This window comes from Aotus nancymaae, unplaced genomic scaffold (assembly GCF_030222135.1).
Source record: "Aotus nancymaae isolate 86718 unplaced genomic scaffold, 86718_ANA_hifiasm-v0.15.2.pri h1tg000014l, whole genome shotgun sequence".
Taxonomy (NCBI): Eukaryota; Metazoa; Chordata; class Mammalia; order Primates; family Aotidae; genus Aotus; species Aotus nancymaae.
In genome coordinates, this window is record NW_026988425.1 from 53335491 (window position 1) to 53362820 (window position 27330).

Sequence of the window (27330 nt, forward strand, 5' to 3'; positions counted from 1 at the left end):
GAAAAGAATAAATGAAAACCTAGCATTTCCCCATTCTCTGTAGTTACAGCATTAAAAAGTAAGCACAATAAGTTCCTTTTAAAAGAAAAGTCAGACAAAAATCAAATGAATTTATTTGAATTCATTATGTGGCTTCTCAAATGTGGTATAGATTTAAAATGACCTTTCAGTCTCAAAGGAGGAGTCTCAGAGCAAAAGGATGAAGAGAATCTGTTTCAATTAAGATAAACATCAACTACCAAGACTCAATTACACCATTTGAATTTGAAGAAGGCAAAACTGTTGTCAAAAAAATTGGAATGCATCGAGGACAGCAATAAACTCGGTAAAATTTAATTGCATCATGTTTTGATGATATTACCGAGTGTTCATGGAAGACAGGGCTATGTTTGGATGCATTCCTCCCTTTCCTTCCCTCCACTCTCCCTGGCTCATTTTGGAGTTGTTTTTGAGTGATTCTGTTTAGCTGCATTGGCGTCTTTACTTAAATGGACATATCTGTGCAGAGAAAACGCTGTTATTCATTATGGCCAAAGAATGGTAGATATTAACTAGCGGCTGTGTGAATATAGTAAAAATCAATAAATTATATACCCTCTATAGATGAAAAGTATGGCATGTGAGTTATATCTCAGTAAAGTTCTTCCATAACAACACAAGAAGCTTCTCTATGAATCAATATACTGTCAAGTGCAAAATACAAACTGCAGAACAATGAATATGCAGATTATACTTTATTTTGTATGAAAAGGGAGGATGAGCACAGAATAATAGAGTGATACATACATCTTTAATGCATTGTGATAGTGAAATAATTACAATGCAATACATTTCATACTAAAGTCTTATTTTAGTTACTTTTGGTTGTTATTGTTGCTTTTGTCATTATTTTGCTGTTGTATGATCCAAAATATACTTGAGAACTAGAATATGTGAGGAAAATGATTGTGGCTATGATCTGTGAGGGTTTCAGTTCATACAGGCCAAAGTGTGTTTGTTGTCTGAAGCTGTTGGAACCCATTCATAAACTCCTTAAGGGTGGCCAGGAAAAGAACACCACACACATCCTGAGCAGTCTCGCCAGTAAGAATATCAGTACCTGGCCTTTGACATGTGTGGCTGTCATGCTCATCCCTACTCCAGTTTGGGGAGCCGTGGCTTACATCTGTCTTTTGTATCAACCATGTCATTCAGTCCAGCAGGCACATCCTATTATCAGCTGAAGGCCAACATTACGTTCTTCAGGAAAACTATTCCAACCATTTGGTAGAATTGTTGTTGTTTTATACACCTATATCTACTATTCAGTTACATTTTGAACTCAAATCATAAGTAAATTTAGCTCATAGAGGCATTAGAACACTGAAATCTATGCACTTATGGCAACAGAGAATTCAGTGTGGGTTGCCTGGTGTGTGACTTGCTATCTAAAGTCAAAGTGAGATCTTACACCTAATAAAAATACTCTTGAAGTTTAGTGAGTCAAACTCTTGGGAGCATCTTAAACTTTCTGTAAAGAGGAGAGATTTACAGCAGCAGAATATTTTTCAAGGACACCTTTATTTCAGAAGGCTTTCCTTCTTTCCTAGGTGAAGTCACTCTCTTTGACCTCAGCTCACCAAGGTCCCTGGGAAGACAGGCTAGCAATAGAAATCAGGTCAGATATATACAGAAAACACCCCAGTCAAAGACAAACACTGGGGACTGGTAGGTGGGAAACCCATCATTTCATGATGTTCAACTTTTCACTGGAAATCTATACATGAGTGCCGTATAAATTTAAGTCCTTAAGCCAGTAATCTCACTTCTTTTCCTTTTTAAGTGATTTAAAAAGATAGCCTTTCTGCTCCTCATATCTGCTGGATATTCAAGGCCTTTGTACCTGCTATAATCTTCTTCTCCCTACTGTTTGTTTGACTCGTTCTTTCAGTTCTCAACTTCCTTGACCACTGCAACTAAAGTACATCTCTAGGATACACAGACGCACAGAGACACTCAGACACAGACACACACCCACACACAGACATACACAAACAGAGTGTTTAACTCGGCCCCTCCTATGTTCTCTTCACTGCACTTAAAACACAATTAGGAATAATTTAATTTAGTGAATATGTTTTGCTTGGTAAGCTCCAGGAAGGGAGGGAGGCACCATTGCATCTCCAGATCTTAGTACAAAAAGGAGATAAAATGTATATTTTTTCTGTATAGAAACTACCCTAAATAAAACTGTAGAAAGTTATTCTACATAAAAATCTTGTTGTTGAACTATTTATATATAAATGTATATATAGATCTCTTATCTTCTTGTACCATCATTGTAGGCTACTATTAAAAGATAATTTACATATATCTAAGAACTGACATACTTCTAGTTATATCAGTTAGAAATATATATCATATATAATATACATCATATAGATAATATATATCATATATAATCATATATCATATATAGGTGTATATATATCAGTTAGAAATATCAGTTAGATACTTCAGTTTAGAAATAGTATATTTCTAAGTAACATACTATTTAGAATATAATATATATATATGTTTTAAGAAGACCATGTCAAAGAAGTTTCAAGACCAGATTTAGTTAGAAGTGATATTGATTTTTTTCTATATTCATGTGACTTTAACAGAATAATACATTTAGTTTAAACCCAGATTCATACTTTTATTTCCAAATTAAGCAAAAATTATTTTATCTAGAACTGTTCTGACACTTTCAGTAAACTTTCCAATATCATTTCACTTGTGAAAGATCATATACATGTCATATCACATACCATTTTGTAAATGGTTAAAATTCTTACATTCTCAAATAGTAACTTGTTTCACGACAACCACAAAAACACAAACATAAATAAGAAAATATTAATAGGAGTTTTTCCCTTCTAATAATAAACTGGCTAACATCTTTTGGTTTGCTATGTCCCTAGCATTATTTCAAGCACTTTGCATGTATTATTTCATTTAACATTCACAGAAACCCCATGGGTAGCCTTTCCCCTCGTCCAAAGTCAGCCAGCACGTAAAAGGAGACTAGTTTCAAATTCGTTTGACTTCAGACTCCACCCCCATCTCTCCAGTACATATTGTTGGCAATTCCAAACTGCCCTGGAATTTTAATAGCTCAGCTCTATGTTTTCCTACAGTCTAACAAAATAGAAATACTTTGAATGAAGTTAAGCACATAAGGTCTGACTTCAAAATGATACCATGGTTTAAAACTAGCCATTAACTTTTACATGGAACAAAAAGGAATATTTATAAAGCCATACAGAACATTGCCATCTGGCCTACTCCTGATGCAAGAAGCTGAAACATGCTTCTGAAAACTAAGTGCCTTTTACTTCTTTCTTTAGAATTGTTAAAAGTTTCTTGGATAACAGAGAAAAAAATAACCTACTTTCTCTTCAGGATTCAAGAGTAACTATCTTTCATGTAGCATTAATGTTCTGTCTACCCACCAACAACAAGGGTTAAAAACAATGGTTAGACAGAGTCCCTCCTCAAACCTCTCATAAGTAACCAGAAATATCCTAAGGAACCAATTATTTTCTATTACTCCTATTAGTCAGAAATTCACATATTGCAAAGAATAATTTCTTCTCTCCATCAATCTGAATACATTTATTCACAATATTATACTAAATCAGAAATTGTAAGGATTATGACTAAACAAGGTTTCATGAATTTAACATTTTTTCTATCAAACTTTATAGGATTTCACAAATTCCAGCATGAGTTGATACACAAGGCACTCCCTTTTCTGTTATCTGACTACTTGAATCTACCCTGTCTTAGCCAAAAAATTACCTGTCACATCTGTTTTTTTAATTGTTCAAATTTTTATTTTAATGCACAGTATGAGAAATGAACTTTTCAATCAACTGATTTGTATGGAAAATTACATGACAAATAAATTAGACCCATGTTAAAAGAGAAGGTCAGCTAAATGTCCAAACTTAAGGATATAATGGGCACCGATAAACAGATTCCACGGTCTTCTTTAAGAGGCTATCTTTCAAACACAACTTTGCTAGAAACTGGTCCAGGGATCAACAGCACATGGGAATGCTTAACATGGGTGGTGATCAGGGACACGCTTCCTGGGTGCCGCTTTGATGATGTTGTCCACACGTAGAATCACCTCTGCTGCTTCAGCTGCACTTAGAAGAACTTGTTGCTTTACTTGAAAACTTTCCGTTATACCCAGGAGAGCCACATCTCCAATGGGGCCTTCCCTCATATCCAGTCCAGCAGTGGTGTTGCCTTCATAGTGAGCAGCTCTGAGCTGTGCCGCTAGGTCTGCACTGTCATAGCCTGCATTGTCAGCTATGATGGTTGGCAACATTCTCAGTGCTTTAGCATAAGACTCCATTGCAACGGCTTCTTTGCCTGGTGTTCTATTGGCAAGCTGTGTCACGGCATGAGCCATCAACATCTCTGAACAGCCTCCTGTTCTAAAGTCCTTTACAGTTTGTGCGAGAACACAAACAGCATCATGCAAAGATTTTTCTGCTTCATCTAAAATTTGTTGAGTGGCACCACGCAAAACAATGGAACAAGCCTCACCAAGGGCAAACCCAGGAAAGTGAATGAGTCTGTCTTCTCCAATCATGACTTCCTCGATAAGTTTGCAGCTTCCAAGCTTCACCAGTTCTGGATGATCAAAGGTAGAGGCAATTTCACCACCTGTGACAAGAACTAGGAACTAGGCGTTCCACACCTACAAAATCTGCATGCTTAATAGTCATGACACCAGCAGCACCGAAGAGCTGTTCAGGATAATTATAAATTAACTGCCTGTTAATAAAGCAATTTATTCCATGCTTAAGAATACGTTCAACTTTCTCCTTCATTTTTTCCTTTTCCACATGTTCTATTTCTGCAGCCTTTGCTATAGAATCAACTCTTCCCAGGAACCAAATACCTTTATTTTGTCTGTATCCATACAGACAAAATTGTCTGCAATAAGAATCTTAGCATTTTCAATTCATTTTGGTTGATTCACTCCAATTTTTTTATCCAACAGAAAGCCTTCATCTAAACAGGAATCTGCCAAATTTCCTCCTAGCTTCTTGATAATATGAATTGCCTCCAGGTTGCCAGAGCCTTTTAGTCTGAGGACCGCTTCTACAGCTAACGTAGTAAAGTGGTCTTTGTGATGAGTAAGAAGTTTTGAGGATAATGTCGTGCCAGCAACATTCATTAAATCTTGATGGAATTTAACTTCATCAGAAGTTAATAATATGTCCAATAATAATTTGATATTTTGTTGTAAACAGGTTTTCCATTGTTGCATGGTGCCCTTGTATGACACTTGTAATCCTTAAGGGCAAGCCCTTTAACTAAGCTACAGTAGGACACAAATATCATTTCCTTTGGATTTCCTGCATTGAATCTGGTCTTTGACAGTCCTTTCAAAAGTTTCTGTTAGATCCCTATTTGATGGAATGGCCTTATTTAGATTAATGCAGTTATAGCCAGGGATTATGCATGGTAATAAAGGAATATAACCGTTTTCAACTATGGAAATAGTAAAATGAGTTTATTTAGAGAGCTGACAAGCTAGTGGCTGTTATTTGTCAAAAGAAAAAGTTTATTTCTCTTATTAGTGAAATAGAGCCTCAAGAATTTAAAAATTACTTTAACTAGGGCCTATAAAAATAAAGGTCTCCTGAGGATTTTCTGTAAAGATAGATTTTGGCAACAAGTAAAATAATGCCTTATATTCATTTTATGAGTTAATTTTGTGTAAAATTCTCTTTTTTCCAACTATTTTTTCCAATGTACTCTTTTTGTGTTCCCTTTCTACAGATAGATTAAAATGTCCTACTCTATATATTTTATCTTTGAAAAATCAAAGACTAAATTCATCTAAATCAGAAAGAAGTCTGTTGGTTTTAAAATTTATTTAAATAAAAATAAATTTAAATATTTAACTTGGCTGACACAGTCTCGTTAGGAGGTGATTAAGTAAACAATTTACTTAGAATAAAAATATCTCTTATTAAAATGGCATGGATTTCCAGGCCAGTAAGAAAAGAAAATATCTCTCTAACCCAGGAAAAGTATTTTGGTCTAAAAATCAAATATTCCAGTTTTATTTTATATTACTCCACCCCAATTTCAAGTAGGGAGGTTTTAAAATTATGTTGTTTACCACTGGATTTCTGGAAGCAACCGAAACACTTCTTAACTATAAATGTACACTCCTACCATGAAAGTAAAAAATATTCCAAGGATACAGTATTAGGTGAAACTAGAAGTTCCCTGTGCTATAGGAATAGTTTAGAAAGTCACTAGACCATAAATTTCATAAAGGTGAGGGCTATATATTTCATCATTGTCTCTCTAACAGCCAGCAGGATGCCTGGAGCAGAACCAGCTTAATAAACTGAAGTTATTAAAATGAAGTAATTAAAAATGCACCTTTACTTTTACAACTAATAGACCTACAGAAATGCAACTTTTCTTTAAGGACTATATATTTTAAGCTATAGAATTAGACTAAATGATCGAGTGGCTAGAAAATGTTTCTGTAAAATACTAAAACAAATTACTTCCTCTATTATTAAGGATTAAGCCTTAATTTCTTGCCATCCCAATACTTAAGTCTGGGAGTGTGGTAAAGCTAAAAGCTGACTTCACAACGGGAAAAGTTCACAATACAAGCAGGTAAGCCAACCCTAAGTTGTTCCCCAACTTTAAAGGCTGAGGGTCAATCCCCACTTTAGGGCTCTAGGACAAGCTTGTCACTTTGGTTCAGCATCCCTGCTGTGGAATCTGCTTGGGTGTGACAACTGTGTCGTGTTTCAAGATGCACACAAGCGTGAGCCTGAAGTGGTGGTCTTAGTACTTACTACCAACAGATTTCTTGGCTTCATATAAAAATCACTCACTGAGAGTCAGAAGGTCAACATGTCAGTTGGGTGATTACCATGTGCAACACACATAGCATTTCTGTATGCACTATTCATTACTAGTTGATGACACTGAGAAGAGTCACTCGAGCAATCAGAACACATAGAGGAAAACCTAGAAGTCTATATTTTAGAATGGGAAACATGGGAGTCAATGGAAGGTGTATTGAGATCAGAATTGCCAGTGGAGGTGGTAAACTAAGGGTGAAAGAAAGTCGGTAAACTAAGGGTGAAAGAAAGTCACAGGGAACAGGCAAAAATCTTCCCAGATATTCTACAACTCTTCGCCATAAAGAGTATATACTGTGTCTACAACTCATCCAGTACAATCTCCTGAAAAGTGCCATCTACTAAAAAAAATTAAAAATAAAAAGTGTAACATTCTTTGTAATACAGAACAACTCACTGTTCTACTCTCCAAGCAATGGACAGATGTTGAATGCCCATGATGGAGCAGGCATGGTGCTGGAACAGGGTTCGTTGCTCTACAAAGATGAACAAACACAGTCTATCCTAAAACATGCTCAGAGAGGCAGGTGAGACAGAAGACAATAATGGTAATGTTTCAAGAGTTAGAGATATGTATAAGGTTTCATGAGAGCACAGAGAAGAGAGTTTTAATTTTAATTGGGAAAGTCTAGGAAGGTCCTTCAGAAGAAATGTTCATTGAGGGTGAATCTAAGCTACAGCATTTGGACATTAAATCATACTAAAATAATTATTGTAAAATGACAACAGTTTAAAATGCTCAAATAGTCATATATACAAAATTATTATTTAAACAGCAAATCTGATTTTTACCCTGAATTTGTATCTCAAACAAAAGTTTGGTTAATTACCTATACTTAAGTGAGAATGAATAAACCACATGCACATCAACAAGGGATCATCTTTCAAACATAATTTTGCAAAGGGGTGAGGAAAATAGTCAAACACAAAATAGTACATGCTATATTATTCCTTTTATGTAAAATTCAAAAGCAGAAAATAAAAAAAAAATTGTGATTTTCAAAATCAGGATCACTCCTACCTTTGGTAAGTGGGGGCAGTGGCTTAAAGGGGCACAAAGGTGACTTCTGGCTGCTGGCACCACTATTTTTAATCTGGGTGGTGATTACAGGGGTGACCTTTGAAAATTAGAATTACTTATTTTTCTTTTTTTCGTTTGCAACATCCAGAAAGTGTTTTTCTGTTTACAGTATTTATATGTTCTTCATAGGTGACAAATAGCCAAAAGATGTCAAAACTTATACACACATATTTGTATGCATGCATAAACCTGTTTCTGTGACAACTTTATTTGCATGCAAATTTAATGGTGAGATTAGATATATAGAGGTCTGATAAGATCACCAAGGCCATTTAAATGGCAAGCAGCCACTTTATGCCCCTGTTCTCTCTGGCGGAGATCACCAATGGATCACAGCACGTTTTCTCTCTGAGCTCAATGTAGCTCTCAGTACATTATTCCAGGCAGCTACTGCTATTAGTAACTACAAGTTGCCCATAGATTAAAAAGATAAGGTATCTTGGTTTAAAACAATGAAGACTGTCTAATTCTTTTGATATTTACGTGAAAAAGAACTTGCAATTATGGAGGAATTTCACATATATTTCTAGGTAAGGGTAAAATTTTATTCTTATGTACATAAAATGATTTTTTCAATTACAAGAACACCTTTATAAAGATATCTGCTAACATCAAGTTTGCTTTTTTATGTGTGTTTTATCCTACCCTGGAAACTTATTGATTCATATACTAGTAGACTCTTAACAAAACACAGAAAAGTAATTGGGGTTATTTCTTTTCAAAGCAAAAGACTTAGGGAATCTTTAATGGTTAATTTTTTTCCCCAAAGTGGTGAACTCCACCACCCTTAATCACAACCCAATGTGCAGTTGTTAATTGAAACACAATAATGGTTTTACATCTTTTCTTTCTTTCTTTCTTTCTTTCTTTCTTTCTTTCTTTCTTTCTTTTTTTTTTTTTTGTAACTACTCATAATAAAACAGTAGATATCAGAGACTGGACCACTAAATGCCTGCTCTAACGTATTGCCTTCTTGACATTTCCAGCCCCTATGGCTGTTTGGCTCATCCTAACACTTCAGGTCAGAAGAACAGCCCTAACCAGATCTCAGTTTTTGCCTGCTGTCCTTTAGAAATGATGGAGAAAGCATCTTAAGCCTTTTGTGCTGAGCCAGGATGGCAGGAGAAAGAGAAAAGGAGTCCTTCTCAGTCTGGTCTGAAAGGATGGGCTCAGCTCCAGGGAGGTAAGAATCTGTGAATTACACAACCAAGAATGTGCCTTAGGACAAGAAGAGTAAGGCATTTGGAGAGGTAGGGAATGCCTGGCAGTGTGATTACCATAGGACTGAGCCACAGGGTGGCCCCAAGTAGGAAAGATATGTGGAGAAAGTCCTTACAAAGATGCACCTAGAGATAATGCTCAGGCACCTGGCCATTCCTTTCAGATGAAACCCCTGCCTAGGTATGCTTCCCTAGAGGGTTCTCACTGATTCTTAAATAACTAAATCAGAGGTGGTTTAGCTTCTAATTGACCACTTCCTATAAGTAGTTTACTTCTTTGATCCACCTAGATAGAGGTGTGTCTTCTTTGAATCACACTATTAATGTGATTTATCTGGAATACCTAGTTCTATATAAATGCTTAATTCTGACTGTGCTAAAAAAGACTGCCTAATGGAAAAGAAGCCCTTGCAAAAGGAATCAGCTTTCCCATTTAGAGTTCTTGATTATTTAGAAAGCCACACCAATATGTAAACTTGAAAATGCATAATATAAGCTATCATTTCCTGGTCACTCACAAGGAGCCAGCCATGTGCTAAGCATTTTAGGGAGATCAACTCATTTAACGTATTGACATACACATCATGGCTAAAGGTAACATTTTATAATTAAGAAAATATGCAAATCCATGAAGTTATCTTATTTGCCACATAAATTTAGGTAAGCCACTTTACCTCATTAGGCCTCAGTCCCCTCATTTGTAAAATGAGGAGTAAGACTAATGAGTAGTGAATAGGATTCATCATGAGGATCTGATGAGATAACTTGGTCAAGCAGACAGCACAGTGCCTGGCACACCGTTAAGCAAAAAATAAATACAAATCTCCACCATTTTCAATTCAGTTAAAGGCTATATTGGGAGGAAATAAGTGAATTTAAAATTTTGAGATGTGAATTATATCTACTTACTTAGCTGTACATTGACCTAAGTTTAGGAATTACATTACAGCTCAATACAAATTATAACAGAACTACTTTCACACATTTGCCTGATAGACTAATTTTTAGCTCTCTTTTTCAGTTCAAACATCATTTTTGAAGTTAAAACATATATTTTTCCAGCCAGGCATGGTGGTGTATGCCTGTAGTCCCAGCTACCGGGAAGGCTAAGGCAGGAGGATTTATTGAGGCTAGGAGTTCAAGACTGTAGTGCATATTACACCTGTGAATAGCCACTGTACTTCAGCCTGGAAAACACAGTGAGACCCTGTCTTAAAATATATGCATATATATGTGTGTGTGTGTATATATATATATTCTTCAACAAATCTTTTTACCATTTAAGCACTGACATTGTTTTTAACAGTGTTTCTTGACCCTACTTGACTGGAAATGTTAAAGACTAGCAAAACGTTTCCAGCTCCACACTGGGGTTAGAAGTGGGGAAAATCAGATTATAGGTTATTCTCTGTGGTCTCTTTTATTTCAAAGACTTTATGGTGCTACTAACTGGTCAAATGCCAGAGAGGAAGAAAACAGTGCAATTTATAGTCTGACCAGAGGAAGAGAGTCAGTAAGCTGAACGAGTCAGGAACTAGCTAGACCTCTAAGGGATGGAGCTGTGTCAAAGTCCATGTTCCATTTCTTGATATATCTCTAAGGGCTCATGGTTGGAGGCTTGTATAAAAATCTTGGGGGAAAAGGCAGACAAATACCAAAGACAAACTTGTTCTTGATATACATAAGATGAAAAGAAGAAATTTCAACAATCTAGGACAGGAAGGAAAGGTGTAAGTAGCAGCCTGTTGACTACTTTTCTAATACCATGAAGCACAACTATGTGTGGCCAAAGCAGTTTAGACAGAAAAGCAAACAAAACAATAAGAACAACAACAACAACAGCAACAACAACAAATATGGGATGTGGATTTGACAGACCAGGATTTTTCTGCAGCACTATAATTTTACAAGCTGTGTGACTTCGGTGTTAATTCATACAGTTGATCTGAAGATGAAATGAGTTCAACTGTATAGAGCACTAAGTTCATTGTCTGTCAAAGAGTAGATGCTCAATATATCGCGGCTATCATCGTTAATAAGGTTATGACTCCAACTATGACTATAGACCGAGGAGCTGCTGTCTCCAGCTAGCTGGTGATCCAGCTGCCAATCAGTTACTTGCTGTTCTATAACAAAGTTGCAGTGTTAGAGCAAAAATCACAGCCAGCAGTGGCCTATCCCATGTTAGAATGCCATTGGTTAAAAGTGGACACACTTTATAGTAATTTATCCTAACTAAAATGGTATCAGTCATATAAATTTCTTGAGACAAAGAAAAAACTCTGTGCCACATTGCAATGGAATGACATCATGAATGTTACGAATTATTATTTTCTCTTTTCCATATATACATGAATATCTCATACAAGTTCATTAAAAAGCTCAATTTCTCATCTTGGATGTATTTTCAACAAGAAAGAGAATTAGGTACAATGGAAACACTTTTCTCTAAGAAGTCTGAAAACAATTACATACTGAAATTATGTTTAATGAAACATTTCTTTTAACAAGTTACACTGGTGCCATCTATTTTACAATTTAGAATGAATATTTTGCAATATGAAATGAAAAAAGACCAAGAAGTCATTCACTAGCAGTTTTCAAAGGCCATAAAGGAGAATTAGTTTATCTATTGATTCACTCTCATTATATCTACCAACAACTAAGAGGAAATGGGTTAAAATTTAAGCAAGGAAGATTTGTGTTAGATATAAAGAAAACTTCCTGTGTGGGATGAAAACTTCAGGACTGCTTCCTATAAGGAAGCTTTGGAAGCTGCAATCCTTTCTGTGCATACAGTCTACATCTGGTTTCTAGTTTTCTAATTTCTTGTTTTTCCTCATGTGTAGCAGAGAAATGGAAGGACTTGCAGCTGACTCCCTTTGTCCAATGGCAGAAATTCTTAGGGCTGAGATCGGTGGGAAAATGTCCTCTACACTGAGTTTCATTAATGGCAGCTTTTGCTCAGAAGTTTTCAATGTCATTAAACAGGGTAGGGTGCTAGATGATAGTGCTTAGTCCAAAGTGGGCTGGAGTTCTTCCATGTCAGTCCATCCATAATCTCGCTTTTCTTGCTGCATTTCCCCGACTTTTCTCTTGAAATATTCCCTTGTGTTTTTCTAACTCTTATTCTGAAGAGCAGTTCAGCCTTCTGTTAGCTTCTCTAATTCATATCCTCAGCTGTCACCCAGGATGTTCCTTAGAGAGCCAACCCCCTTAGAAAGCTTAGGACAGATAATAAATAATTACAAGGTTTCCCCTGTCATGCTAAGAAACTGCATCCATAGGTTCTGGCATTTTTCCTACTTTCCATGCTTTTGAAATGCTTTCTAATTTAGGTCAAACTTGACAAAGAAGTAGGCAATTTAGAAGCTGACACATATCACTGGCACAGGCTCCCATTAGTTAGTTACCTGTACACAGTTATATTTAACAGTGTCTTACCCAGGCTTGCTGTCATCGTGCCCCAGGCAGTACCCCAGCCCTTCCTGTAGGCACCAATCCCTGGAGACATTTGGTGCCTGAAGTGTACATTACTTCTGTCCATTTTCGAATATACCTTCAGCCCCTATATTATCTTTTGAGATACTGGATCACCTCTGTAAAGGCTTCTAAGAAAATCTATGTTGATTTTTTTTATTAAGACTATGATTTCTTTGTGAATATCTTCTTCACCAACCTAGCTGATATCCCTCAGGCCCTATTCTCTTTACCTTTATCTAGCCTTTGACAACTCTATATGTTTAATATTACTATTATTGGGAATATTTATACATATCCCTCAGCATCTTTCCCTAAAAAAAGTTAAAAATTCCTTAAAGACCTCATTAATATTCTTCCTCTTCAATTTCATCTTAGAATCTACTTTTCCCAATCTTGCTAGTAACAGTTGGGTGGATCCATGACTAATCATTCCTATACTCATGGTTACCTTCATGTCATCATCCCTTCTGATTCAACAGAATTCTCTACATGATTGGAATGATTGACATAGGAACTAGTAAGTGGGCTATTCCTTTACATCTGCTAAAAGGCCAAAACCATGGTGTGCCCTAGATCCATGGGTAAGAAAAAAAACAGAGTTGCAGACCAGGTGCAGTGGCTCACGCCTGTAATACCAGCACTATGCGAGGCTGAGGCAGGCAGATCATGAGGTGGTCAGGAGATCGAGACCATCTTGGCTAATATGTGAAACCCCATCTCTACTAAAAATACAAAAAAATTACCTGGGCATGGTGGCACATACCTGTAGTCCCAGCTACTCGGGAAGCTGAGGGAGGAGAATAGCATGAACCCAGGAGGCGAAAGTTGCAGTGAGCCGAGATTGTGCCACTGCACTGCAGCCTAGGCAACAGAGTGAGACTTCGTCTCAAAAAACAAAACAAAACAAAAACAACAAAGAAAAAACAGAGTTGCAATCAAAGTATTACTGAACACATAACCACAGCCAGTTTTATGAATGTAGGGCCTATAGGGTTCATTGTCACTGAGGAGAGTAGACCTTTCTTCACCAGTGAAGAAAGTACTACATCTCAGTAGTACTTAGAAAAAGTAATAGAAAAAGAGGGTGGAGAATCCCACATTGAAATACCTAAAGAAGCATCTTTCTTCTGAAGAAATTAATATCAATTCAGCATTTCTTTTCCAACAACCATGCTCACTTCCTGAATTATCAGCTATGCATTTTACAGTGTTTAATGCATGATGATTTTCTCATTCCAGATAAGCCTAAAATAAATTTGTAAAAAATAAGATGCTAGGAGAGAGATCCAAGATGGCTGATGATTAGCAGCTCGGGCACGTACCTCCCAGTGAAAGCGCAAAGAACGAGAGGACGCCACACTTTCAGACGAATATTAGTTGCTCACGGACCACGAGATTCCCAGTGGAGGAGCTCCACGGGTCGCCAGGGCGACTCTTGTGGCCGGCGTGGCGGTTTTGCTGGTGCCTTAGCACGCCAGTTCTTGGTGCAGAGTCCGGAGATTCCCGGGCAGAAAAGCACCATCAATCTTAACACCGCTGTTTTGGCCAGCTCAGTGGATTGCCCAGATTTCGGTGCAGGGAATCAACAAGTTGGACGTCAGAGACCCAGTTAGAAAGTCGGTAATTATAAAGACGACAGACGGACAAATATATAATGAAGGGAAGAAACCAGCGTAAAAAGGTAGAGAATACTCAAAATCAGAATGCCTCTCCCTCTACAGGGGATTGCAATTCCTCATCAGTAATGGAACAAGGCTTAATAGATTACACGTGTGTTCCAATAACAGAAGCAGGTTTCAAAACGTGGGTGATAAGAAACTTCTGTGAATTAAAAGAACTTGTTCTAACCCAATGCAAAGAAACTAAGAACCTTGAAAAAAGGTTTGACGAAATGTTAACGAGAATGGACAATTTAGAGAAGAATATAAGTGAATTGATGGAGCTGAAAAACACAACACGAGAACTTCGCGAAGCATGCACAAGTTTAAACAGTCGAATTGATCAAGCAGAAGGAAGGATATCAGAAGTCGAGGACCAGCTCAGTGAAATGAAACGAGAAGACAAGAATGCAGAAAAAAGGATGAAAAGGAATGAGCAAAGTCTCCAGGAAATATGGGACTATGTGAAAAGACCTAATTTACGTTTGATAGGTGTACCTGAATGTGATGAAGAGAATGAATCCAAGTTGGAAAATACTCTTCAGGATATCATTCAGGAAAATTTTCCCAACCTGGCAAGGCAGGGTAATATTCAACTCCAGGTAATACAGAGAACACCACAAAGATATTCTTCAAGAAGACCAACCCCAAGGCACATAATCGCCAGATTTATTAGGGTTGAAATGAAGGAGAAAATACTAAGGGCAGCTAGAGAGAAAGTTCAGGTTACCCATAAAGGGAAACCTATCAGACTTACAGCAGATCTCTCAGCAGAAACCCTACAAGCCAGAAAAGAGTGGGGACCAATATTTAACATCCTTAAAGAAAAGAACTTTCAACCCAGAATTTCCTATCCAGCCAAACTAAGCTTTATGTGCGAAGGAAAAATTAAATCTTTTGCGAACAAACAAGTACTTAGAGAGTTCACCACCACCAGGCCTGCTTTACAAGAGCTTCTGAAAGAAGCACTATACATATAAAGGAACAACCAATATCAGCCTTTCCAAAAATATATCAAAAAGCAAAGAACTTTAACACAATAAAAAATTCACATCAACTAATGGGCAAAACAGCCAGCTAGCATCAAATGCCGGTATTAAACTAATATATATTTTAATTGGATAAAAAGCCAAAACCCATCGGTATGCTGCATCCGGGCCCATCTTACATCCAACAATACACAAAGACTCAGAGAGAAGGAGGAAGATTTACCAATTGAACAGAGAGTAAAAATAAACTAATAAACAAAAAGCAGGAGATGCAATTCTCGCCTCTGATAAAGTAGACTTTAAAGCAACAAAGATCAAAAGAGGCGAGAAATGACATTACATAATGGCAAAAGGATCAATGCAACAAGAAGAGCTAACGATTCTATAGATCAACGAGATAGAAAATTAACAAGGATATTCAGAACTTGAACTCAGACCCGGAACAAGTAAACTTAATAAATATTTATAGAACTCTCCACTTCAAATACACAAAACATACATTACCACCTCACACCTATTCCAAAGGTGACTATATAATTGGAAGTAAATCACTCCTCAGTAATCGCATAGCATTTCATAGGTTTAAATTAAATATTGGTTGGCTGTTTGTTTGTTATCTTCTTCCCTTATTCCTTCCTGACTACATCATTAAGTATAATTATCAGTATAAAAGAGGTTTTCAATACCCATTACTAAATTGCATTCTAGCCTGGGCAAGAAAGCAATACTCCCATTCTCTCTCCCTCTTTCTTTTCCTTCTCCCTCCTCCCCATTCTCTCTCTCTCTTTATCTTCCTTTTTTCTCCTTCCTATTCTCTCTCTCTTTCTCTTTAAAAAAAAAAAATAAAATAAAAAATAAGATGCTAAATAAAATGAATAGATCTTAACTTTTATAATGATAACTCTTCTGCGATATCTCAGAAGTGAAAAATGTTCCATAACCTCAAGGTCTTGTAAGTCAGAGGTATTTGAACTGCTATATTATCTATAAGTTTATCCCAATCCACATAGAGATACAGGATACACAAATGAGTCTCCAGTGGCAAGGCAGCACTGCAGAGAGTAAAACCAAGTGATTTTAACAGTCATTAGTTTAGTGGTTTTCAAACAATATTTTTTGGAATCCTAACATCTTTAGAGGTATTTCAAAGAGAGGAGTTGTATTTGGAATGGGAGTAAATGTACAAACTCAGTGGCTGTTTTATTGTTTTATGTGTGCTCATACTTTTTACTTATATATTTCATACATATCTATGTTTTAAAGAATTATATCTATATATCAAATTTATATATGATTTTACAATTAATTTACAGTAAACATATACATTTATATTGACTTCAGCTCACATTTCATTCATAAAAAATGTTTCATTAAAAAACGTGTTTAAAATGCATTGATCTACCTTGCCTCTTTTATTTTACAGGATGGTAGACTTGGCTTCAAAAGGACTAGGTGGCTTCTCCGGGGATACAGAGCATGTTAGAAGTAGAGTGAACACATGGCTTTTTTTCAGGGAATCTCATAATTTATGACTTTAAAGAGTAAACCTATCTGTGATCCACTCTGTATTTTTCTAGTTATGCTTTAAATATATCAAATATTCCAAAGTACCTTAATCATTTCTAAAAGCTGTGTATCTTTAAGTCTATTTCATAACACATGTGCCACTATCTTGGGTACTAGGACCAAAAAAAGTTTATCTCATTGTCAAAACTCCGAACCCATTTCAACAGTAGTTACGTACCTAAACCAAATCATAATATGTATTGCACAGGCAGAAAATATGAGAATTCCATTTGTTTGTCTATTTATAAAAATTTCTAAGACAAAAGAAATAGGAAGGAAGATTGTGCACTTTTTTCAAAGCTGATCTAAAACTTCATACAAAAACTGAGATGTAGTACTTGTTTCAACCTGAAGCCTTATAGAGGTTGCAGAGAACAGAAAAATTTGCTAATATAATTGGAAAGATAATCTATTCAAAATTGTGAGGTGTTGACCTTTTGCTCTTTATTCCCTGTTATAAAGACCAGAGGACCTTATTTGCTACCAGTAGAGAATATAATGGCTTTCAAGCTACAAGTACAAGAGTCTTTCAAAAGCTGTTTTTCAACAATCAACAACGTCAACCCTAAATTTCATAGGCTATCATAATTCTGAAAAGACAACTGCCAAATATTGTAATGCATTTAGAAATATTCACAACATGAACAGTATTATAGCCATTAAAAAAGATAATTATATAGACAGTAGAGGAAGGTAATATGCTGAAGGAACAAAGCATGGTCTTTGAGGTAGACAGACTTGGGTTACCCCAGCCTATGACCTTGCCCAAGTTATTTCATCTCACAGAATCCTTGTCTCACCTGCAAAATTTGGATTAACAACTCCTTCTTTTCAATGTTGTAATAAGAACTAAATAATATATTATATGTAAAATTATTGGCAGAGCTCTCATTCATAAAAGTCAATAAAATGAAAGCTGGAAGTATTATTAAAAAATAGAATTTTTTTTTGAGACCCAGGCATGTGCAGTGGCATGATCTCAGCTCACTACAACCTCCACCTCCTGGATTCAAGCAATTCTCATGCCTCACCCACCCAAGAAGCTGGGATTACAGGCATGCACCACCACGCCTGGCTAATTTTTGAAATTTGAATAGAGACGGGGTTGCGCCATTTTGGCCAGGCTGGTATCAAACTCCTGGCCTCAAGCGATTTTGCCTGCCTCGGCCTCCCAAATTGCAGGGATTCTAAGTAGGCATGAGCTATGGGGCCTGGCCAAAAATAAAAAAATACTGATATGTTAAATGAAAAAGCAGAGTACAGAAATAGTATTTACAGCTATTTAAGATATGTAAGGTAAGTTGAAAATGAGAATAACAGGATAGGACAATGGGGTTAATCACTTATTTTCCTTCCAACATATTAATCAATGTTATTCCATCTTTTTTATTCTCAATTATAAAACTGGACATTTTAGCTTATACAAATGCTTTCCACTGTGATCATGAGGCCAAAATAAGAATGCTAAGCCAGCCTAGATTTTAACAACCTTAAGAGAAAAAAGCTAATAAAAAAATTATAATCCTCCATTGGTCAGAGCTGCAACATAATTCAGAAAATTGTATCCACCTAGTACCGAAATGCTTATTTGCATATTTTATACCCTGAGCAAATTGTTGTTTAATGGATATATAGATATCTGCATATATAAAGATGAGCTTGCTAATACATATAGTAGTTATATTTTTAATATTTTAAACTTTCATATATAACACTTTGTTGATGAAAACAACACACAATATGCAAATACAGTGAAGAAAAGAGAGACAGTCCTCCCTACCTTCACTCCTACCATTTTTTTTACCTTTAAAAGGTATTCACTACCAAAAGCTTGGTACAGAGTCTTCCAGAATTTTTTCTACATCTCTAAACCCAAGTATTACATGTATACTTATTAAATAATAATACTTACAATGAAAAGTATAAGTATTATTACATATACAATAACCAATTTTAAAATTTGCTTTAAAAACAACCATTTTAAACTATTCAAAACTATTTTGAAGAGTAGCATCTCCTTTTTTCCAGATTACATAATGAATGATCTTACATGTAACACACAAATCCTAAACACTGTTCTGACAGCAGGAAAGAACAAAGTCCACTTTTATGACCAAACTTCTCTTTTATTTATATTTGGAAGACTAATAATGTTTTACTTAAACTAAATCACAAGTCTTAATTACGTTAATGAGAAGTATCCCTGGGAAATGTTTATAAATGGTAAAGTGTTAAAGAGATATAAAGGAATATGTAAGTTAATATTATTATAGTATACAACCATTGACTCAATCTGAATTTAAGACATGTAAAACTCAAATATTTATGGAAAGGTCACTACATGATTGTTTTGTTACACAGAATTTGGAGGTGGAATATTGTTACTGAAACAACTAAAATAGAAGGCAAACAATTCCACAATCAATTAATTTGCTAATTTTATTAACTTTATGAGAATAAGAATATACATATATAAAGTTTTTCTCAACTTCATGCATGCACACTTTTTTAAAGAATGCTTACGAATAAATACTATAATCACTTTCTGCCAGAACCGGGCATATAAATAACTGCTCATTAAATAAAAGCAACCTAGTATATACCTTTATTATATAAACTCTAAATTTGTGACACATGTTACAAAGAGACAAATAGATTAATTTGTCTATGTTATTAATGTGTCTATGTTACAAAGAGACAAATGGAATAATTTTATTTTTATTTTGTCTTGAAATTCATAAAATTTTAATTATAATAAGGCTGACCTTTAATAAGAGGAAGAGCATAAAATACAAGTTTGTCAATAAATCCCATTTAAAATGTGAATATCTCACAGTAACTTAATTAAGGCTGTAAGAACAAGTTAGTATGGACTGCTTTTTATGATACTCGGAGAGAAACAAATAAAAAAAGGTAAAGAAGTAATCCAAAGTATTGGATTCTTGCACAATACCACAAACTTCCAAAGGTAGTGTTTGGCTTTGGGGTATCCCAGAGGATAGTAGACAGATTTGGAGAAAGTAGACCAACAGAACACAAAATAGATTTATATAATCAGAGTGTAAGGCCAGAAAGATGGGTCCCAGGAACAAAGTATTTTGAAGATCAATCTGAAAACAAATTAACATCTGAAAAAGAGATAAATGGCAAAGTAGTAGGTCTCTCTCATGGGAAGTCAATTGAAAAGGAATGAGGGTAGGGTGATGGTTGGGAAATGTGGACAGGAACACTGGTAAGAAAACACTGTCCCCTGAGCAATTTGAGGCTGTGGCCTTTAAGTACAGAGGCACAGGAAAAGAGGCCCTTTCATATTTTTTAATACTCAAGTAAATGTGTGTTTGTGTTTGTGTATGTGCATATGTATACATACACACAAACATGTATTTTCTCTATATACTAAATCTATAATCTATATTTTTTCACATATAATTAAATATAATAGGTATGTATAATATTGGACTGATAAAAGGATAATAAAATGGTAAAACTGTAATCACAGTTGATTATACCCTCAGACCACCAAATTATTTGGAAGCTGCAGAGATACACCCAAGCAGTTACATTATTAAGTCAGATGTAAGATTAATAATTGGAGAGATTTCTAAAGTGTCCAGTCAAATCCAAGAATCATTCATATATAGAGATTTCTTACACAAAAATCATTCTGTCCCCAACTCTATGCAGAATATTTAAAGTTAAATGGAACAATATACACATTCACAAATCAATATGTTTAAAAATGCATTTTGAATTGTGGCCCAACTTATGAAAATATCTCATATAATTTAAAACAATAAAATAGGATAATTATGGATAAAAATAGACTATGAAAATCCAGAGCAGTAAAGGGTGTCAATGTTACTCATCCCCTGAAATGAACAAATTATTTCCAATTGAACCCTGAATTTGAAAATAAGTCTCCTGGCAGTTTAGATAAAAAAAGAAATAGTTTGGTTAAACACTATTTGTTAAGTATTATATCATCTTTCCACATAGGAAGGGTATAAATAATAAATGAGTAAAATTCACGTATGTTATAAATTCTGATTACTCATGTTGGTGACATATTAGCTATGGTAATTCATAAAAGGATTTTAAGGATTTTCTAGTATTTATTGTTTGAGGGAAAAAAAAAAAGGACCCTCCAAATTTATTTGCAGATGCAAACTCTGCTTTAAATAAACTCAAGGAATAATTTATTGCACGTGTTATAAGAAATGGCGAGTAACGTAAGAGATATAATCTTCATCTATAATTTATTAAAACTCACAGAAATACTGCGGATGGGGCAATTCTTGCTTCTCATCGACTGTAAAACACTACAATAACAGCAAAAGCTAACCCAGCCACAAAAACATAGGCTAAATTCCTGATGCAAATAATTCGAGTATTTACATGTGTGTGTGCCTGCTCACATGATAATGCATATTTTGCTTGCCTGTTTTCTTCCTATCTCAACCACCTCGCTTCAATCATTGCTCTTATTTCTCCAATCTGAAGTATGATTATTTCCATTTCAAAGAGGTGAGCTTAGTTATTTATAACCAATCACAAAGAAAAACAAAGTAAGACTAACCCCTAAAATAGTCATAAAAGTATTCTGTAAATACCTATTCCAGAAGCAAAACTTACTTTGTGGCAAAAATACTCCTTAAGGGTCATGCTATATGTATGAGCATATCAAATCAGCATTGGGGAAATAATGGAATAAACATTAGAATAAATGGAAACTGACATATTTTTCATCAGGGTAAAAGCATTAAAATTAACAAAACTATAATTACTAAGGATCATTTCTAATAAAATAAAACATAAAAGATGATTGATAAGCAACTTGATAAACATTTAGTCATATAGTTAAATTCAAGTTTGCTTAAATATAAATAACATTATTAATTTCTAACATATCTGTGCTAAAAATGAGGGTATGGCTTCTAAAGGCAAGGGCAAAGCCGGTCAACCACCAGCCTACTTGCAGCAAGCAAAGAAGATAAGAAAACAAGCAACTGATTCAGACACTGAAAAATGACAAGTTTTCATTTTCAGAACTCCCAACATAATTTGCAAGTTTCTTTCGTCCTTTAAAAATTATCATCAGATACATTGTTACAGTCCACGGGGAGTTAAAAAAAAAAAAAATGTCAGCACCAGTTTGGTTAAAGTGCATGAGTTTGGGAACAAAATAAAGAATAAAAGAGTCGCCCGTACTGCCTTCTTTCACAAAGCCTCAACATCATACTAATTACTAAATACTCAAGAAGTATGTCAATCTTAAAAGGGAAAAGGGGAGAAGCATGAGAGAAAAAGCACGTTACCAAACTGCCTCTGCAGTCCTTAGGGAACTTGTAGATCGGGATCTTGGCTTCATAATAATGCTCATTTTGAAAAAAAAATAAAAAGGAAAATAAGTCTTCAATTATTCTGATTAATACATTTCAACTGTCTGCAAAGAAGATTTTAAATATATTCCATTTCCAAGGGGAGCTTGAAGAAATCCAATTTTCCTGGAGTCCACCTCCTGTCCTCGGTCCAGCTCATGGGCAAGGTTCTAACACGCAGGAGCACTTTCTTCCTTCATACTGAATTTACTCCAGGACTAGGCTGTTAGAAAGTGACAGTTTCTGTTCTGTCTCGCAATGCCAAGGGAGGCACTGAATTCTGAATTGATTCTTCATCTGGGTCACAAGGGAAACCAGCATAGTGAAAGAGTCACTTGATCTCTTTTTTGCAATTCCATAATAACTGATCTAAAGATTTCTAACACTGAATGTGGGCAGGTAGACAGAAAAGAAAAGAAAATGACCGGGAGGCACGGTAACACGGGAGAGCTGTCAAGGAAGTTCCACTTCAGGGCAAGCACAGGAAAACACTCTTCTCCATGAAGCACAGAAGTCAGTAAAGGAATAAAGCTCTCTACACTTCGGTTGGGTGGGCTGATTTACCTGCAAAAGTAATTTCTGTGTGTCCCTGCTTAGAATCCAGGGCTTTGTGAATGAGAACTATCATTCAATCTCACCAGGCAGAAACTATTCCTCAAGGGCTGTATGACGTCTGTAAGACGGCAGTTCAAAACACCGCAGGGCAGTGAGAAAGGAAAAAAAAAAAAAACAACAACCCAGCGCCCAGCCCAGCCTCGTCAATTGCTGAGACTTACAAAGCAAAGGGGCGGATCAGCTCCAGAGACCAGCACTGTAAACCCGCCAAGCAGACAAGAGACCTCACAAAACTTATAAAACCATTTCCTTCTCTAGGAAATGAGGTGTCTGTGTTATTCTGAGTAACATTCCATGAGCACCTTTATAAGGAACACACCCCTAGTCATTAAGTTATTTACCGTAATAAACATATGAATTTTATAAAAGTCATTAAAAAAAAAAGTACCTCACAAAGCACTAAAACTAAAATTTCTCTTTAGAAGCAAAGTTGACAGAACTTGACTTAGCAGCTGTTCATTTTGAGTGGATGTAATGAAATGTCATGCTTTGGAGTTGGTTGTAGAGATGTAAATTACCTCTTAAAAATTCAGCAGAGTGTAACAGGCACCCTTGGATCAGGACGTGCTGGAATTTTAAACTGAAAAATCTAATGTATTATTCCCGGACAAGTGGCTGCACGTATTCAGGCTGTTCCCTTGCACAATGTTTTCTAAACTTTATTTTTTAAAAATAATAATATGCAAATTTCATTCATCTCTACCCACAAAGACTCTGGGTTTGCTAATCCTTAACAGCTCTTCAGTAAGGAATGAAGCTTTATATCTTGTCAATATCTCTTATTATTCTGAAGGCCAAAACCTGTCCCACCTCCTAAATAGAAAACAAAATCTTTTCTGTTACAGTGGATATAATCTAAGCTGATGGTTGACCACCCTGACTATCTCTCTGAACATCTGCACAGAGTATATATACTTCAATTATTTTAGATGTGAATTACCAAGTGAAAATAATGTAAGCATTCTGATCACTTAAATGACATTAGTTAGTAGGTTGGTTCTCTAGTCTGACGTGAACTTGGTATTTATTTAGCATTTGCAGACAGGATGTTGGAGTGCAGTTGTGACCCACCCAAACAACTTGGAAAATTAATGTAGGAAGGCGTCCACCAGAGGCTGTGGCTGCTTCTTACAACAAACCCTTCATCTGCTCCTCTGGTCACACTTCAAGGTGCATTTGTGACTTAGTCTTCTTTCAGTGACTCTGAGGCCTCTCATGGTAAATGCCAATAAATTGCTTTCCACATAGTTATTCCCTTAAGCTTTTCAGTTTTCTTATGACTGAAATGGCTGGAGGACATTCACACTTTTTTAGCACTGTCCCATGTCTAGTTTATTGCTGGCATTTTAAAGCAGGTTAACTAATCACGTATTTTTTAGAAACTTAAAAGGTTTGTGAAACTAATCATTTTTAGGGGAGAGGGGACTTAGAGAAGGAGGTTTAATTTTTTCTCATTGGAATTTTAATGTGGGAAAAGCAAGAACAAAAACAAACCAAGTAAAATTAAGCAACTACTATTTATTTGAAACACATTCTCTCCACTTAAGGTCTACCAAATAGCTTCTGCCATTTCAGAAAGAAAATGACAATGATCAGAGAATGTAATATCTGAATGTTGAGTTTTCAACTCTCCAGAAATAATCAGCCTGTGTTCTACTGTCCCCCAGTTCCGTGTCCCAGTGAGATTATTTAGCCTGATGCCACTCTCTTCTCTGTCACACACACGCACAAGAGGTTAGCGCAGTTTCATGTGCTCTTCCTTGCTTACTTGGCCAACGTTCTATATCTTCCAAGAATATTTCTCTGAAAACCCAACACATTTATTGGGCATCTACTACATACTGCATAATAGTCCCATAAAGACTAATAAATTGTCCCTCTGCCCCTGCAAAAACAAAGTTAAATGGGGAATCTGATAATGTACGGAACTAACCAGAATACTCAAAGCCTTTGGATTGGTACATCAAGGTTGCCATTACAGAGAAAGAAAGACGCACTATGTTGAAGGGCATTGAGATTTAGATTTAAATTTTGCTGCTTCTCCTAATGTTTAAGGTAGTGACAGAATAAAGAAAACCAAGTAGTATGTATTCGATATTACAGCGTTTTCTCCACTGTAAGGCAACTTTCACATGAACATCTCCGAAGGAATCTTTTGTGATCTAAGCATCCTGTAGTTTTCCCTCTGAAAAGCTTCCAAAAATGGAAAAGATACGGCACTTCCCTCCAAATTCCTGTTAGCACACAAGCATATGATGGCATGCAGGCTGATGAAGAGGCCTGAATATGGGGAGACTGCATTTAGGAACCACATGGCCCAGGCTTTTGATCCAGAAGCTTCGAGTACTTCTCAGTATTTCCCTGTTGTACTGAATTGTATAATGTATGGATTTTTTTACTTTCCGGTTGTTACCACATTTCGATAGACTGTACCATAGACGTATATGTCCATTGGGTCATCCATCTGCAGAGGTTTTGTTGAATCAAACGACTATGTAGTTAGATGTTACTGAAATTTCAGTCATAACACCACCTGCATAATTTTTTCCGTATTAGCATTCCACTTATACCATGAATTCATATTTTTCTTCATTGACCTACTTTTAAAAAAAAAAAAACTAAATTTAAGAGGTAACTTTATATTTATTCTGTAAATAGGTTTAATATACTGATATAATTTCCCCCCCAAATACAAGTAAATATTAATAGAAAAAAAAGAGTCCAAAATAATGCCTAAAGTCTGTCTCACGCCACTAGTGGTGCCCCGATACAACTTGGCTATACTTAGAACGTGTCAGTGTCATACAGGTAGATTGTGCGCACCCTAAAATGTGACTTCCCTTTCTCTTATCATTCAATGGTGAGCATGACTTACGAGACTCATGACATTCATCCATGAATTAAGCATTAACTGAAACCAATTGAATGAAACGTTAGGGAGTAATTTTACTATAAAGCCCAGGTTTTCTCAAGTATTACTACTTTGAAATATCCTGCCTACTATGAAATCTTCTGTTCTCTAAATTCCTATTTTCAGATTACAATAGATACTCTATACTTTCCAATCTCTCATGAGCATATTTCTTAGAACCTTATTATATAACAACTAAATATTCAGGCCTCTCAAATATGCTTAAATTCAGTACACCAGATATGTCAAACTATTTAGAAAAAAAGACCACGGGACTGTAGTTTTTAGTTTCCTGCTATTTTATATTGTACTCTAACATTAATGAGAACAAATCACTTTGAACTCCTGTAGCAGTTCCTCATTATTGAGAAAATATTGTGATATTTTCTTATCTAGAAGGGACTTTTGAGGCAATTTCTAGAGATTTCTTTTATCTTATTACACTTTACTAGGATACAACTGGATTCAAGGACTTTGCTACTAGCATGAACCTTGCTTGGAGCTACATTCCTGCATTTCCAAAGGAGAAGTCCAGAGTATTACATTTTGAAGGCTTTCCTACCTTCATGTTTCCTACCTCTTTCATAAACTGTCAGGTTAGGATAATAATAATCACTACTATTAATTACCTAGGTAATTACTTAGGTAATTATTAATTACCTAAGTGCTAAGTACACTATCTTACTTACATATTACAACATACCTCCAAAGTAGATGTGATAATAATAATTTTATACATAAAGAAAGCCAATAATTTGTTTAAAATTTTTGGACCCAGGTATATTTCATTCCAAAGCTTGCTCTTCATGATGTGTGTATGCATGTATGTGTGTGTGTGTGTGTAAGACAGAAAGAAAAGAGGAAGAAAGAAAGATTAAAAAACGCTACCAAGTTTTTGGAATTTTTAAAAATTCATCCATCCTCTTTAGTTGGGCAGTGGCAATAAATGAATATAATAAAAATGGTGCACGTATATTACTAGTATAATGATAAACATATTTAACAGCCAGAAAATTTTAGAACATTAAGATTTACAGGATTAAACAATCTAACTTCACTGTCCTTGTCTCTAATTTTAAGGCATGAACTTTTAGGTATCATAAACACTGTGATCAGGCATATATGACAACATCATGAGTTTGTTACCCATAAAGTGTGATAAGGTTTTTGACCATCTCACAACATGAGTCATGGTAGTTTGCTGTTACCTAAGCAACAGATGACATTTTGATTGCCTTATTAGGTAATACTGGTTATTAACAGATGATCATTTTAAAAGGTAACAATACGTGAGACCTCTGGTAATGTATAAATTTCAATATTTGTCAACAAATTACACTGGCTATTAAAAGGTACAGAATACTAGTTTTTAAAACTAGAATAAACATTTCTGCATGGAATCAGTAATGATGACATAAAATGGATTTTGTAATTGACTTTCAGAATTTTGCACTAATTCAATACTGGATTTCAGACGAAAACTTA

At 35.5% G+C, this 27330-nt stretch overlaps 1 protein-coding gene and 1 pseudogene across 11 annotated transcripts in view; both read right to left on the bottom strand.

Moving 5' to 3' along the window:
• The window catches only part of PDE4D (phosphodiesterase 4D), a 1389427-nt gene that overhangs the window by 299545 nt on the left and 1062552 nt on the right, over positions 1-27330 (bottom strand). Inside the window, exon 1 of one of the 11 annotated variants that reach the window (XM_012457270.2) lies at positions 22257-22976. The exons of the other annotated variants lie outside the window; for them this stretch is intronic. Coding sequence (XP_012312693.1) covers positions 22257-22321 — 65 coding nt within the window. The 5' untranslated portion in view covers positions 22322-22976. Of the gene's footprint in view, positions 1-22256; positions 22977-27330 lie in introns of those variants that run through there. 11 annotated transcript variants of the gene reach the window in all.
• LOC105720641 (T-complex protein 1 subunit beta-like) lies at positions 2485-6563 on the bottom strand (annotated as a pseudogene).